Genomic DNA, 16,059 nt, shown 5'->3' with positions numbered 1-16,059 from the left:
TAAATTTTGGAGATTAATCCTTTGTCAGTTGCTTCATTTGCAAATGTTTTCTCCCATTCTGAGGGTTGTCTTTTGGTCTTGGTTATGGTTTCCTTTGCTGTGCAAAAGCTTTTTAAGTTTCACTAGGTCCCTTTGTTTATTTTTGTTTTTATTTCCATTTCTCTAGGAAGTGGGTCCAAAAGGATCTTGCTGTGTTTTATGTCATGGAGTGTTCTGCCTCTAAGTGTTTTCCTCTAGAGTGTTTTCCTCTAACACTTTTATAGTGTCTGGCCTTACATTTAGGCCTTTAATCCACTTTCAGTTTACTTTTGTGTATGGTGTTAGGAAGTGTTCTAATTTCATTCTTTTACATGTAGCTGTCCAGTTTTCCCAGCACCAGTTATTGAAGAGGCTGTCATTTCTCCATGTATATTCTTGCCTCCTTTATCAAAGATAAGGTGTCCATATGTGCGTGGGTTTATCTCTGGGCTTTCTATCCTGTTCCACTGATCTATCTTTCTGTTTTTGTGCCAGTACCATACTGTCTTGATTACTGTAGCTTTGTAGTATAGTCTGAAGTCAGGGAGCCTGATTCCTCCAGCTCCTTTTTTCTTTCTCAAGATGGCTTTGGCTATTCGGGGTCTGTTGTGATTCCATACAAATTGTGAAATGTTTTGTTCTAGTTCTGTGAAAAATGCTATTGGTAGTTTGATAGGGGTTGCATTGAATCTGTAGCTTGCCTTGGGTAGAATAGTCATTTTCACAATGTTGATTCTTCCAATCCAAGAACATGGTATATCTAGCCATCTGTTTGTATAGTCTTTAATTTCTTTCATCAGTGTCTTATAGTTTTCGGCATACAGGTCTTTTGTCTTCTTAGGTAGGTTTATACCTGGGTATTTTTTTCTTTTTGTTGCAGGATTTGGCAGGCGGACTCTCAACCACTGTGCCACCAGGGAAGTCTGTGCATTAGTTTTGTGTCCTGCTACTTTACCAGATTCATTGATTAGCTCTAGTAGTTTTCTGGTAGCATCTTTCGGATTCTCTATGTATAGTATCATGTCACCTGAAAACAGTCACAGTTTTACTTCTTTTCTGATTTGGATTCCTTTTATTTCTTTTTCTTCTCTAACTGCTGTGCCTAAAACTTCCAAAACTATGTGGAATAATAGTGGTGAGAATGGGCAACCTTGTCTTGTTCCTGATCTTAGAGGAAATGGTTTCAGTTTTTCACCATTGAGAACGACGTTGGCTGTGGTTTGTCATATATGACCTTTATTATTTTGAGGTAAGTTCCCTCTGTGCCTACTTTCTGAGGGGTTTTATCATAAATTGGTGTTGAAATTTGTCAAAAGTATTTCTATATCTATTGAGATGATCAATGGTTTTCCTCCTTCAGTTTGTTAATATGGTGTATCACATTGATTGATTTGTATATTTTGAAGTATCCTTGCATTCCTGTGATAAACCCCACTTGATCATGGTGTATGATCCTTTTAGTGTGCCGTTGGATTCTGTTTGCTAGTATTTTGTTGATGATTTTTGCATGTATGTTCATCTGTGATATTAGCCTGTAGTTTTCTTTCTTTGTGGCATCTTTGGTTTTGGTATCTGGGTGATGGTGGCCTCGTAGAATGAGTTTGGGAGTGTTTCTCCTTCTGCTATATTTTGGAACAGTTTGTGAAGGATAGGTGTTAGCTCTTCTCTAAATGTTTGATAGAATTCGCCTGTGATGCCATCTGGTCCTGGCCTTGTGTCGTTTAAAGCTTGTGTTTCCTTATTTATTTTAATTTTGGATGATCTGTCCATTGGTGAAAGTGGGGTGTTTAAGTCCCCTACTATTATTTTGTTACTGTCGATTTCCCCTTTTATGGCTGTTAGCATTTGCCTTTTTATTGAGGTGCTCCTATGTTGGGTGCCTGCATATTTACAATTGTTATATCTTCTTGGATTGCTCCCTTGATCATTATATAGTGTCCTTCTTTGTCTCTTACTTGTTGTAAAGCTGGTTTGGTGGTGCTGAATTCTCAGCTTTTGATTATCTGTAAAGGTTTTATTTTCTCCCTCAAATCTGAATGATATCATTGCTGTGTAGAATAATCTTGGTTGTAGGTTTTTCCCTTTCATCACTTTAAATATGTCCTGCCACCCCCTTCTGGCTTGCAGAGTTTCTGCTAAAAGATCAGCTGTTAACCTTATGGGGATTTTCTTGTATGTTAATTGTTGCTTTTCTCTTGCTGCTTTTAATATTTTTTCTTTGTATTTAATTTTTGATAGTTTGATTAATATGTATCATGGCATGTTTCTCCTTGGATTTATCCTGTATGGGACTCTCTGCCCTTCCTGGACTTGACTATTTCCTTACCCATATTGGGGAAGTTTTCAACTATAATCTCTTCAAATATTTTCTCCATCCCTTTCTTTTTCTCTTCTTCTTCTGGGACCCCTATAATTTGAATGTTGGTGTGTTTAATGTTGTCCAAGTGGTCTCTGAGATTGTCCTCAATTCTTTTCATTCTTTTTTCTTTATTCTGCTTTGTGGTAGTTATTTCCACTATTTTATCTTCCAGGTCACTTATCGTTCTTCTGCCTCAGTTATTCTGCTATCCATTCCTTCTAGATAATTTTTTATTTCATTTATTGTGTTGTTCATCATTGTTTATTTGCTCTTTAGTTCTAGGTCCTTGTTAAACGTTTCTTGTATTTTCTCCATTCTATTTGTAAGATTTGGGATCAACTTTACTATCATTACTCTGAATTATTTTTCAGGTAGACTGCCTATTTCCTCTTCATTTGTTTTGTCTGGTGGGTTTTTACCTTGCTCCTCCATCTGTGTTTCTCTGTCTTCTCATTTTGCTTAACTTACTGTGTTTGGGATCTCCTTCTTTCAGGCTGCAGGTTCATCGTTCCCGTTGTTTTTGGTGTCTGCCCCCAGTGGCTAAGGTTGGTTCAGTGGGTTGTGTAGGCTTTATGGTGGAGGGGACTAGTGCCTGTGTTCTGGTGGATGAGGCTGGATCTTGTCATTCTAGTGGGCAGGACCATGTCTGGTCGTGTGTTTTGGGGTGTATGTGAACTTATTATGATTTTAGGCAGCTTCTCTGCTAATGGGTGGGGTTGTGTTCCTGTCTTGCTAGTTGTTTGGCATAGGGTGTCCAGCACTGTACCTTGCTGGTCATTGAGTGGAGCTGGGTCTTTGCGTTGAGATGGAGATCTCTGGGAGAGCTTTCACCGTTTGATATTACATGGGGCCAGGAGGTCTCTGGTGGACCAATGTCCTGAACCCGGCTCTCCAACCTTAGAGGCTCAAGCCTGATACCCAGCCAGAGCGCCAAGACCCTGTCAGCCACATGGCCATGTACATGGGGAGTTTCTTGCCTTTTGGGATGTCTGAGGTCTCCTGCCAGCGTTCAGTAGGTGTTCTGTAGTAGATGTTCCACATGTAGATGTATTTCTGATTGATTTGTGCGGTGGAAGTTGTTCTCCACATCTTACTCCTCCACCATCTTGAAGGCGCCTCACCTCACTTATTTTTAATGGTGTTTTCTACCAGAGCTAGAACTCTCTGGTGGCTGTTAACAGGTATGGTGATGAAAATCACCACAGAAGATGGAAGACAGCGTTGTGGTCATTTAATTCATTCTCTACAAAGATTAAAGTTAATCTCATCCTTAATAAGCATCCTCTCTTCATTTCAGTTCTGTCAGAACAAAAGTCTCTATATCCTTGTGCCCCCTCCTGTTTTCTTTCTGGATAGTTTCTGCACACATTCAGTGTCCCAGGAATGGTGAATGAGTAAGTGGGGACCACTCTGAGAGGAAGATATCTGACTTTGTTTTTGTTTGGCTTCCTGTAAGAAAGACTGTAATGTGTGATTTCTGTTCAATCATCCATATACTTCCAGGGACCAGGTAGAATCAGACCTGATATTTCTGGGATTGCTGATCTTGGAGAATCGACTGAAGGAGGAGACAAAACCTGCCCTGGAAGAGCTCATCTCAGCCCGGATAAGGACTGTAATGATCACAGGTATAGAAAAAAGTGTGTGTGAAAACAGGAAGAATTTGATGTGGAAATAGACAGAGATTCACTCATTTAGCAAATCTTGTTGACTTGCAACTATGGGCCGGACACTGTTCTAGACACTGGACCTGGACAGCAAAATAGGCAAAGTTATTACTCTGAGCATCCTTTTACATGGGTTAAGATAGAAAATCAATCATTCAATTGAATAAACAGCTACCAATAAGTGTTATGAGATACATAAAACAGGTGATGTGGTAAAGTGTGTTTGACCAGCTACTTTAGACGAGGTGTCCTTTCTGAGAGGGAACGTTTGAAATAACACCTGAATAAGAAGACATAAGCCATGCAAAGATGTTGATATTTATTATTAAATTTTCAGAGAAGAAGAATGCTTAGTCAGCATGGTCTGTAAAATACACTGAAGGCCCATCAATGAGCGCTACAATTCTAGAGATTAAAAAATGCTGTCCCTTCTACTCCCACTCCCAAACTCCAAGTCACAAACAAGGGAGCAGTGAGAAAAGATTGTGCAAGAGAAATGTGTGAAGTTTCTTAATGAATGCTTCCGAGTAGAGAGTCAGTGATTTCCTAATGCATTCATGATTTTTGAGTGTGTATTGCCTTCCCTTTCTCTGCTCTCAAAGTCAGATGCGTTTAACTCTATGAATTCTGGCATCAAGATACAGTCTTGCCCCACCAAAGCACTCTCTCCCTATCCCACTGTCCTTGAACCCAATTTGATGTTGGAAACTCGAGAATACATTCACCTCCCCTTTGGAGCTTCTCCACCCCCCTCCACTACCACACCCTCCAATCCAAGAGACTTTTGGATCACTTTTTCCCTCTCCCTTCTTAGCCCCTCTGCCCAACTTCTAGGTGCTGCTGAGTTAGTTTACTACTTATTAAAATTCCCCTTACATTATGACCCTTCTGTTTCAAAATTTTTATTTAGCACTTATTTTACACAGTCTCAGAATCTATCCTTTACCAGTTAGATTTATGTAGAAGTAAGAGCTCATCGCTCACAACACTCCCTCTTCACTTCTTCTTTCATATTAAAATTTCTGTTCTGCTTCTTTCCTTGCTTGGTTGTAATTTTTCTGAAGAATTGTCCTTGGATGGGTTGGAAGGGTGATATGCTCTCTGATCTTTTATATACCCTGAAATATCTTTCTTTGCTCTGATAGGTGAATGATGTCTTGCCTGGGTATAGTATGTTTGGGTTAGAGTACTTTTTAAAAAAAAACTTTATTGGAGTATAGTTGATTTATAATGTTATGTTAGTTTCAGCAAAGTGAATCAGTTATACATATATCAATACATATAATATATCCACTCTTCTTTAGGTTCTTTTCCTATATAGGTCATTACAGAGACCTATATTACACTACTAATGTAGAGAACTCTACATTACAGAGTAGAGTTCCCTGTGCTATACAGTAGGTCCTTATTAGTTATCTATTTTATATGTAGAGTCCTTTTTTATTAATGGTCTGTAGGTTTTATTCTTTTATCTTCCAGTTTTTGGTATTGCATATCACAAGGCCAGTGGAGTCCACTGTAGGTAACTTGTTCTGTTTACATATAATCCTTTTTCTTTAACTTTGGAGTTTAGAAATGTTACCAAGGTGTGCCTATATGTTTGTCTTTTTTCATTAATTTAGTCTGGAACATTGTGAGCATTTTTTTTGTGTGTGTGTGGTACGTGGGCCTCTCACTGTTGTGGCCTCTCCCGTTGCGGAACACAAGCTCCAGACGCGCAGACTCAGCGGCCATGGCTCACGGGCCCAGCCGCTCCGCGGCATGTGGGATCCTCCCAGACCGGGGCACGAACCCACGTCCCCTGCATCGGCAGGCGGACTCTCAACCACTGCGCCACCGGGGAAGCTCCATTATGAGCATTTTTAATCTGTCTTCTTCTTCTCAGGAAAATTTCTTCTATTGTTAATTAGGGCTTTTGTTCTCTCTTTCCTTCTTCCCTTCTGGAATTTCCATTATTCACATGACAGGCTTCCTGGATCTATCCTCTCAGTCTCTTATGTTTTTTTTCTTGTAACTCATATTTTAAATTTTTTCATATAATTTTTAAAGGCTATATTCCATTTACAGTTACTACAAAATATTGGCTATATTTCCCATGTTGTACATAGATCCTTTTAGTCAATCTTACATAACTCTCATATTTTTATAATTTTGCTCTGAGCTTTAAGGGTTCTTTTTTTGCACTGAATTTTTTCAAACTGCAAACTCGGGTATCAAAAATGAGGATGATCTCCTTCAAATCACCTCTTGAATTGTGAAGTTCTTAAATTGTGTTTTGGAGTAGGAGTGACTTTAGAAAACCATGTTTTGCCTGTGCTCCATTTGAGTTTCCTAAGTGCTCTCATTATTTTTAATGCAGCTTTCTTCTGTCTCCAGCAGCTAGCCTACTTTACCAGTCATGTTCTGGTTGTTCTGCCTTATATTTCCTTATCTAGCTTCTGGAATTTCTTAAGTAGGTTTTTATCTTTTTTTGTCAGATGGTTGAGGATCAGGCCTGGGCTGCATGTCCTAAACAACAGACCTCTCGCAGGTGACAGATGGCAAAACGGTCTGTGTTGCAAAGCAGATGGCTGTTGTCACCCTGCTGAGGCACGTGGAAGAGCCTCTCACTCTCAGGGCTCCCTGATCTCAGGCTAGAGCATCTCCCTCCCCCCAGTTAGCTCTTCTGAGGATTCTCAAAGTATTTTGGTAGAAACCTGGGAGAAACCATGTTAGGGATAGCCAGCCAGTTGTTACGTTATTTATTTTTAGTGGTTGCTCTACAAATCACTATATCTGTACCTACCCTTTCAAGAAGGCTTATCATCATAAACATCCCCTACTTTCTCTCCTCTGTTATTGTTGTATATATATGTGTATGACATACAATGAAACCCCACCAGACAATGTTAGAGTTTTAAATTTCAACAGTCAAGAGTTGGAGAACATAAGTGAAGAAAAATCGACTTTATATTTATACGGCTCTTTATTATTTCTGTTCCTAAATGTTCATGTCTTATGTTGCAAGTTTCCCTCTGGTATCATTTCCTGTCAGCCTAAAGAACTTCTTTAAGCATTTCTTTTTGAGCATATCTGCTGGCACAAATTATCTTAGATTCCCTTATCTAAGAATGTCTTCATTCCTGAGACTATTTTCATTAGCTATAGGAGTCTGAGTTGACAATTTTTTTCTTTCAGCACTTTAAAGATGTTCCACTGTTATCTTGCCTTCATGGTTTTTGATGAGAAATCTGTGATAATTTGAATTATTGTTTCCCTATATGTAATTTATTGTTTTCCCTAGCTGCTCCTAAGATATTTGCTTTATCTTCGGTTTTTTAGCAGCCTGATTATGTGTCTGGGTGTGGTTTTCACTGAATTTATCGTGTTTCGGATTCACTGAGCTTCTTGAATCTGTAAATTTAAATCTTTTACCATATTTGGGAAGTTTTCTGCTATTATGTCTTCAAAACATTTTTTTCCTGTTCCAATCTTTCTCCTCTCCTTCTTGGGCTCTAATGACATGAATGTGAGTTCTTTTGATATTCTTCAATCTTTGTTCTTTGTTTTTTCAGTTGAGAACTTCTATCTTGTCATTTATTTCAAGAGTATCAACCTTCACCACATGGAGGAGGATTACAATAGCTGCTTTAAAAGCATTGTCTGATAATTCCAACATCTGGGTCATCTTGGGACAAGCAACTATTGAATTGTTTTTTTCTTGAGAATTGGCCAGATTTTCCAGGTTTTTCACATGTTGAGAATCCTGAACATTTTGAATATTATGTTGGGATACTTTGGATCCTGTTAAAATCCTCTAGAGAATGTTGAGTTTGTTGTTTTAGCAAGCAAAACTCTGGAATATGGGAGGTGACTAATATCATAGTTCAATTCTTGAAGCTTTTGCTATCCTTCTTCAGGTTTGCTCTGCACATGCACAGCTCTGGGTTGAGCTTGGGGCTTACATAGTTCATACACTGAATTAGTCTCCTTGTCTAGCTCTCTTCTTTCTAGGATTTCCCTCACAACTCTTCAGGCCTCCAGTGCCCCTTTCCTGGTTCCTTTGGCCAGAAAAAGTAGGTTTTTCTTGGAGTTTTAGCTATCTGCATAGCTCTGGGACTGGGGCTCACACTCAGGTCAAATTACGTGAGAGGAAAGAGAAAAAAAGCTGAGAATCTCTCCACCTTGTAGATTATTTCTCCAAATTTGACTCCCTTTCACATTATGCCATTTGTGTTTACTTTTCAAAGTCCTCAGGTAGGTTTTTTTAATGGCATTTTTTCTGGAGTTTTCCATTGTAATCAGTGGGAGAAATAGATTCTAGTGGGCTTACTCCATATTAGCTGGAAGTGGAACCACAAGATGTCATATTAAACCAGTAGAGTTTTGCTAAACATCTACTAAGCTGCTGACAAATAACAGAAATATATTTGAACTTTTCCTTTTTAATTTTACTTCCCACTCCCTGGCAAAAAAATACTAGTAGGTCATAAAGTAACCAGATGAAAAGCAGCAATAATAAGAAAAGGGATCACAGAATCATGGAAGGTCAGGGCTGAGAGAGAACTTAGAGACTGTTTCTTCTCACACCAAAAATAAGGTCTGAACTCCTTACCCTAGCTTTCTAGGTTCTACGTGAATTGGTTCTGTCTCTTTGATCTCATCTTGGGATACTTTTCCTTTCTTCTAGGTGACAATCTTCAGACTGCAATAACAGTGGCCAGAAAGTCTGGAATGGTTTCTGAAAGCCAGAAAGTCATTCTCATTGAAGCAAATGAAACTACTGAGTCCTCATCAGCATCTGTATCTTGGCAGTTAGTCGAAGAGAAGAAACATATTGCTTATAGGAATCAGGTATACCTAAAAGCAGACTGCCATATTATCTAACTCGTCACACAGTGTTGACTACTGAGCAGCTTTGACCAGCAGAGGTGTACAGGTGACCTAGGGTCAACATACTTCTCCAAATGTCTAACATGTATACAGTTCAAAGAACTCAATTATATCATTTTCCCATACCATTCCTACTGAGCTTTAAGGTATAGTGCTTTCCTGGGTGCTGGAAATAATCCATTCTTTTAAACTTAAAAAAGTCTTTAGAAAGAATATAGTAAGTGGGGCTGCAAGTCTAATTTTCCATTTTTTCCCTTGCTTGCCAGCCATCCCACTGGGTTCAAAGGGGATTTAGTCCCTAAGAGAGACACTGCTGTGTGCATTGGAAAATCAGACTATATCTTCAGGGTGGGAAGAAGTTTTATTCATTTATCTCCAATCTTGTCAGTATCCTATGTCTATTATGTCCTTGTGAAACAATATTAATTCTGTAAAAAAAAAAAAAAAGGAAAGTTCTCACCTCAGGGAGGGATTTGTTAAGCTGCAATGCTTTTGTATTTTACACTTGAAATGTGTGAAATGTGCTTTTTTCTGGGACTCACTGAGATCAAATCAGGATGAGAACAGGACGTGAGTAAGTGTTACCCCCCTGTTCACTAGAGGCTGTTGATGTGCAAAGATTGATCCAGCAAAGAGAAAGTGCTTCTCTGAGGAATCAGGGCCAGAGTGTGACTTTTATAGAGAGATCCCAGACTGTCATTGTTGCCTTTGTTCAGATATGCTTGTGGTCCTAACCACTCTATCAAGTCTAAAATTACTGCGTCTTGCCTTGCAGGACAATTACATTAACATCAGGGAAGAAGTCTCTGATAACAGCAGAGAGGGAAGTTACCATTTTGCCCTAAGTGGAAAATCCTTCCAGGTTATAAGTCAACATTTCAGCAGCCTACTGCCAAAGGTAAGTTCTAAGAGGGTACCAGTCTCCTAGTAAAGATGCTAACAATGTCACGGAGCATGATCGTAAGTAATTTCAAACCTCTAACTAGGTTAGATATACCTATTGAATGTATCATAAGGGAAGCAGATAGTTTTGCAGAGGTCGCTGCTGTTTCATTTCCTGCTAGATTTAAAATTAGTAAATTTGATTAACTAATTATCCATCATCTATAGGATTAAAATATTAGTGACTTCTCAAGTGATAAGATTGCTTTGGGGGAGCTGTCACTATATTGCCATGGTTAGGGGGTCTCACAGTATAGTGTAAATCCAGCAATTATACAGGAAGGCAGGCCCAAAATAGAGGAATTCCATTAGGTTTTTGATAGAGGACGTCTATACAAAAGAGGGTCAAACTTAAAACTTTTCTGATGAAGAACAAAGCCACAATGAGGGCAGGTAAGTTATATACATAAAAAAACATGTGAGCAAACTAGAGAAAGATTGTGTCCAGGGTAAAGCAAAGATAATTTATTTGTATTCAATTGCTCATTATCTTAAGTACTGTTTAAGAAAAAAAGAATGAAGACTTTAAAGGTGAGTGAACAGTAAGCTGAGTTTACAGCCAAGAAGAGCAGGGAGCACACACAGCTGTGACACAGAAGAATGTAGACTCTGTAGGATGGGGTTCAGGTGGATGGAGCTGGTACAGGTTTTTATACAACAATCCATTAATGTGACAATCTATTAATGTTTCAGAGCCCAAATTAGGCTGGAGTTATCAGCTGAGTTTCACAGTTGGTCAAGCCCAGATGGTATGGTTAAGTCAAAGACCACAGATAGTCACTCTCTCATCTCTAGGCTATTTTTCTGCTAGATCTGAACAATTTTCTGAGAAGCAGTTGCCTCCTTTCCTTCTCCTGGGATGCTGACCTCTTGTTATCTTGCAATTTCTCATACTTTACTGGTTTAAGGTTCCATCAAGCTCAGGGTTTTTCAGGACGACATCCTTCATGGCCCCTAAGCTAAATTCCTGTAGGTCATCAATTATGTCTATTAAGTAGTCATTTTTACTGATTTTGGTCTTCCTGATCACTTATCTGATGACCAAAGTCTCAACATCTGTCTTAAAATCCAAAGAAGGACTTCTTGGAAACAAATATTTTTCTCACTCATGGATATCATTACCCAGTCAGTGTTCTGAATGTTATCAATTACTTCATGTATGACCAGCTGACATAATAAAAAAAATTTTCCCTTTTGTATTCTTTACAGATATTGATCAATGGGACCATCTTTGCAAGAATGTCTCCAGGGCAGAAATCCAGTCTGGTGGAAGAATTTCAGAAACTAGAGTAGGTCTTTACCAATTCAGATGGTGTGAAGTGCATGGAGGCATGACAGGGGGAGAGTAAGGAAGTCACTCAGTTTGGTTAGGGCAGTGGTTCTTAACGTGGTTACACATGACAGTCACCTTGGGAGCTTTGAAAAATTAGCAATACCAGGACACCACCGTTCAGAGATTCTGATTCAATTGCTCATGTGGGCACTTGGACATCAGTATTTTTTTAAAAGTTCCTTTCATAAGTCAATTATGCATCCAGAATTGAGAACCCCACTGAACTAGAACATAAGGGGGACAAGAAATAACTCTGGAAAGGTCATCTGAACTTGGCTCCTAAAGGTACAATGAAAATTTAGACTTCATTTTTACAAATTATTTTCATGGTTATGATACAGGGAGGTCCCTATGACAAGAGATTCACATAACCCTAAAAATATTAAAACATTCTTATGCCAAAGCATCCTCTCCATCCTACATCAGAAAACTATTCTTGACACAAAGGGTCTCCATTGTCAGAATCCCATCATTTGGGATCCTTTATTTCCTGTTAATGGAAGCCCATGGAGTCTCAGAGGCTTTCTCTACCTCTGGTGCTGGACCACACTCACACAGCTCCAACTCCTACCCATCCCTAGTCCACCCTCATACTCATTGATTCAGTCACTAGGCAAAAGATCTATATTCAAAAAGCCCTATCTTCTAAATATGGCTAAAAACCTCCACAGTAAACTCATTGCCTTAGATAGAAGTGTGGAAGAGAAGTACAGCAAATTCTGCAAACACTGTCAGAGTGCTCCTACCTTAAAAAGCAGACTGTCTTCGTCAACAATTCAAGAGAGCAGTATTCATCCAGCCTCAGAAAGCTATCCTGAAATGGGGATATAGTTTCTTTCTTCAACTTCTGGTCCTGGCACCACATTTTTGAGTTGAATGACAGCTGACACGGTGGATTTCCTCTCCACTTACTATTAATGTCACCAACAATAATTCTTATTTATCATTTCAGAATACATCACTTCACTGAATACTCATAATGCTTGTAGGGGAGAAAAATGATAGTCAAAATGGGGAAGTGATCAGGTCAGAGATCCAGATCTTCTGGCTTCAAATTCTGCGCCTTCCCCACCATGCCATGCTGTCATATAATCGTGAACATCCTGTTTTACAGCTGACAGAGCTGCCTCCTAGACAGAGAAGTGCAGGGTCTCCTTGAATCGCTTGGAGTCAGGAAGGCTGTATGGGATTTCTTAATCCATTGTAGGAACTGCTGAGTCATACTTTATTTTATTCAAACCAGACTGTTGGGGAAACTCCCTTAAAATACATAATAAGTTTGAGCCTTAAGTAATGAAGCTCATTTTATCTTTTTAATTAGAGCAATTAGAAGGTAAGATTGCTTTGATCTCCTCTACAATTGACACGGTTCCCTTTTAGTTACTTTGTAGGTATGTGTGGTGACGGAGCCAATGACTGTGGGGTAAGTAGCTGTCAGTGTGTCAGTTGTACTTGCTTCAAGCCCTGTAAGAGATAGTATCCCCTGGGATATATACCACCTCCATTCCTCTTGAAGGAGAAACTGATGTGGGCGGTTTGGAAAGGTTTGAACCAAAGCCACACAATGACTCAGTGGTCAGTACAGACTAAATGGGGGAGAACTTGGTTCTGCATTCCCCACTTCTTTAGCTAGGTGTCCCAGTGCCATCTCTTTCTTATGTGGCAGGCAGAGCAAAATTTGATCATCTCCTGGCCAGTGCTTGGGCCCACAAGCCACTTCGTGCGCAGCTTAACTAGCCTTTCTCGTGTGGCCTCAGGAGAGAGATGTGTGAGTGTGCATCTATACAGTAAGCTGACTCTTTGCTTTCAGGCTTTGAAAATGGCTCACGTGGGCATCTCTTTATCAGAGCAGGAGGCATCTGTGGCCTCACCTTTCACTTCCAAAACTCCAAACATTGAATGTGTACCTCACCTTATCAAGTAAGTAGGTACTTTTCACCAGCATTGTTTTAATGTCTCTTGACTTTTAGGTGCAAACCCCTTTGTTTTGCCAGGCGAAGACCAGTGGAAATGTGTGTCCCTGGGCGGGGAGGATGCTTTGTGGGAGAAACCAGTCAAACATTCTACTCCAGAGTGGACTTACCTCCTGGGAAAACAGTGGCATTTCTAATGAAGATCACTGAATAGATTAATTTTAGAAGATTAGAATCTGGAACTTGTTGCTGCTTTGAAAATGTCAATCATACTCTTCTTATTATTATTTTAAGTGAATCTCCTTAGATACTTTCTTAATGGAGAATTGACAGAAACCTTCTCTTCCCTACTTGCTTTCCTTTCCTCTTGCCTCTTTATGCTTCCTTGGAATATACTTCCTATCCCCAGTTTTCAGAATATTTATTCATCTTTGCTGCTTCTGCCACAATTTCCCTTGGTGCTTTGTTCCCCTCCCCCAACCCCAGAATATGTACTTCTGCTGCATTTTGTTTGAATGATGGAGACGGTTAGCATTGTGGCTGCTTTTGGTTATTATAACTAGTATGTGTTTACAGTTTATAAAGTGCTTTAATGCCTAGTATCTTATACATCAAAACAGCCTGGAATTGTAGGGATGGTCACTATTTCTTTTACAAACAAAGAAATTGAGGCTCAGAGAACTTGATGTATCGAAGCTCACAGCCATATAGGATTGAAGATTGCATTAGAATTAATTTTGTTTCAATGTGTTTTATATACAAATATCATATTCCTGCCACCACATTAAAATAATGATTTGACTAGCTGCTCCCCATTTTAAAAATGTATTCATGCATCTGACAAATATTTATAAAGTAGGGACTTAGGGCCAGGAACAGTTGGAGGCACTGGGGACCCAGAAGCAAATAAATCGAACGCCCCTTGCTCTCACGAAGCTTTCTTCCCGTGAAGAAGTTGGGCAATAAACACACACACAGAAAAGTCAGGCGTAGTGTGAAAAGTTGGAAGATGGCTTGGGCAGTGGAATCGGCTGCTTCAGATGCGGTGGTGTGGGGAAGCCTTTCTAAGGAGGTGTGGAGGAGAAACCACCTTCTAGGCGGAATAAACAGCAGCAGCAAAGCCCTGATACAGGAAAAAGTCTAGTTTGAGGATCAGGTTTTGGAATCCCAGGAAACCATTCTGACCAGAATTAAATTTAAACTCTATTTTTTCCCACATGAATGAGATAAAAGTGGCATTTCATACGTACTCTATTTTACACTCTGAATATATACTATGCATTCAAAGTCAATCAACAGTAATACAAATGAACAGGCTTATTGATTCCAGTCTCTTTAAATTTGATGTGTGCCTAATTTGAGTGTGCATATTGTCTTAGTTCAGTTTTAGAAAAAGTTGGTACTGCCAGATGAAATTTGAATGAGATGTTTGCAAACTCCTGAAGCACCTGAAGCACCCCAAACCTGCAATCTTATTTCAATTTCTCAGTTCACAGATGAAGAAACTGTAACCAAGAGAGGGAAAATGACCTTTCAGATGACATTAGTGAGTAGATATGAGATCTGGGACCAGTTCCCAGGTCTCCTGACTCAGAGCTGAAATAATGCCTGCAGACAGGACAAGAGTAACTCTACATTCGGGCTCCATCGAAGGCCTGTGGACCTTGGCCTGGATTTAGTCTTCCTTGAACATCTAGCACACTGACTGCCGGCTCCCACTGGCTCAAGACTGTCCAGTCTGTCAGACAAACAATCGAATTATCAGGCTTTGATGTTTTCTTCTGAGCTCAGCTGAACAGCACAGAATAACTGACCGCGTTTCTTTTTGTGACTTTCATTTCATTACTCTTTCATTTCTTTTCTCACACAGGGAAGGACGTGCAGCTCTCGTTACCTCATTTTGCATGTTTAAGTACATGGCTCTGTACAGCATGATTCAGTATGTTGGTGTTCTGCTGCTCTACTGGGTATGACTTGAGACCTAGCCTCTTGGTTAGTGAGAGCTAAAACAAGTAGCGGTCACTGGCAATTTGCAAAGCCTCTTAAAGAAAGAGTGCACATGGGATATGTCGAGTACCAACAGCCTCTCTAAAACTATCTTTAACGTTTTCGAAAGTAAATCAGAAATAGACAAGGATACAAAGGAAAAGTCGTTGGCGTCAGTTCTCTGACTCTCTGACAGTAGTTTCTTATCGCGTTGTAGCTGAGGTTCAGAACTGAAGGTAAACTTTCTCTCTCACTGTTGTTTTGGCTTGCCTGGACCAGGTCTCTTATCTTCCCAGTTCCAGTGTGGCTCCACCCTAGCATAACATTCACTAGAGAGGTGCTTCTCTAATTGGGGTTCTGGTAAATGTTTCATAACTGGCTCTCCCTGGAAACACAAACCCCAATTATTAATGTTTACCAATTTCAATGGCATAACTACTCCCACCATGGCTGATTTCAAGCTATCTACCTGACGTCACTGAACATGGAGTTGGGAAGAGATGTATTATACAGTAGCATACCATTCTATAATACTTGCACCATATAGATACAAGAGTTGTAAATAACCTTAAAACCATTGATAATAGTTAAATGTAGGGAAATGATTAGAGAGTGATGAGTTTTGGCTATTACCTGTGTTTTTAGTATAAGTTATTTAATGGTAAATTTGTATAATTTAAGTTTTTATATTGGCTGTGTTTAAAAACCAGCTCACGGAATTCCTGAAACTTTAGCAGTTGACTTTCATGAGCTAGTACAAAGCAGCCTATCACTGATTCCCTGAATACAGGGACTTGAAAATTGGCATATCATGCCCCCAAAGCACATAGGCCTTGTGATGGTTTTTACTATTTAACAAAATCTAAAAGGAGAAAAGACATATCTAGTATTTGTGAGCGCAACACTTGGGCTTATTCTGTTAAGTAACACTGAGAAAGTGAGTTCCATTTGTGCTGAAGGTATCTAGAT

The 16,059-nt window shown here is 39.5% G+C and overlaps 1 protein-coding gene across 1 annotated transcript in view; it reads left to right on the top strand.

Moving 5' to 3' along the window:
* ATP13A4 (ATPase 13A4) overlaps positions 1 to 16,059 on the top strand; it is a 60,703-nt gene that overhangs the window by 27,311 nt on the left and 17,333 nt on the right. The window contains exons 12-18 of the mRNA XM_024752117.1: positions 3,881 to 4,005; positions 8,714 to 8,877; positions 9,692 to 9,814; positions 11,068 to 11,147; positions 12,572 to 12,614; positions 13,002 to 13,111; positions 14,975 to 15,071. Of these exons, the coding sequence (XP_024607885.1) occupies positions 3,881 to 4,005; positions 8,714 to 8,877; positions 9,692 to 9,814; positions 11,068 to 11,147; positions 12,572 to 12,614; positions 13,002 to 13,111; positions 14,975 to 15,071 (742 nt within the window). The remainder of the gene's footprint in view (positions 1 to 3,880; positions 4,006 to 8,713; positions 8,878 to 9,691; positions 9,815 to 11,067; positions 11,148 to 12,571; positions 12,615 to 13,001; positions 13,112 to 14,974; positions 15,072 to 16,059) is intronic.

Source organism: Neophocaena asiaeorientalis, unplaced genomic scaffold (genome assembly GCF_003031525.2).
Source record: "Neophocaena asiaeorientalis asiaeorientalis breed wild unplaced genomic scaffold, Neophocaena_asiaeorientalis_V1.1 scaffold293, whole genome shotgun sequence".
NCBI lineage: Eukaryota > Metazoa > Chordata > Mammalia > Artiodactyla > Phocoenidae > Neophocaena > Neophocaena asiaeorientalis.
This window is presented reverse-complemented; position numbering and strand designations above follow the sequence as displayed.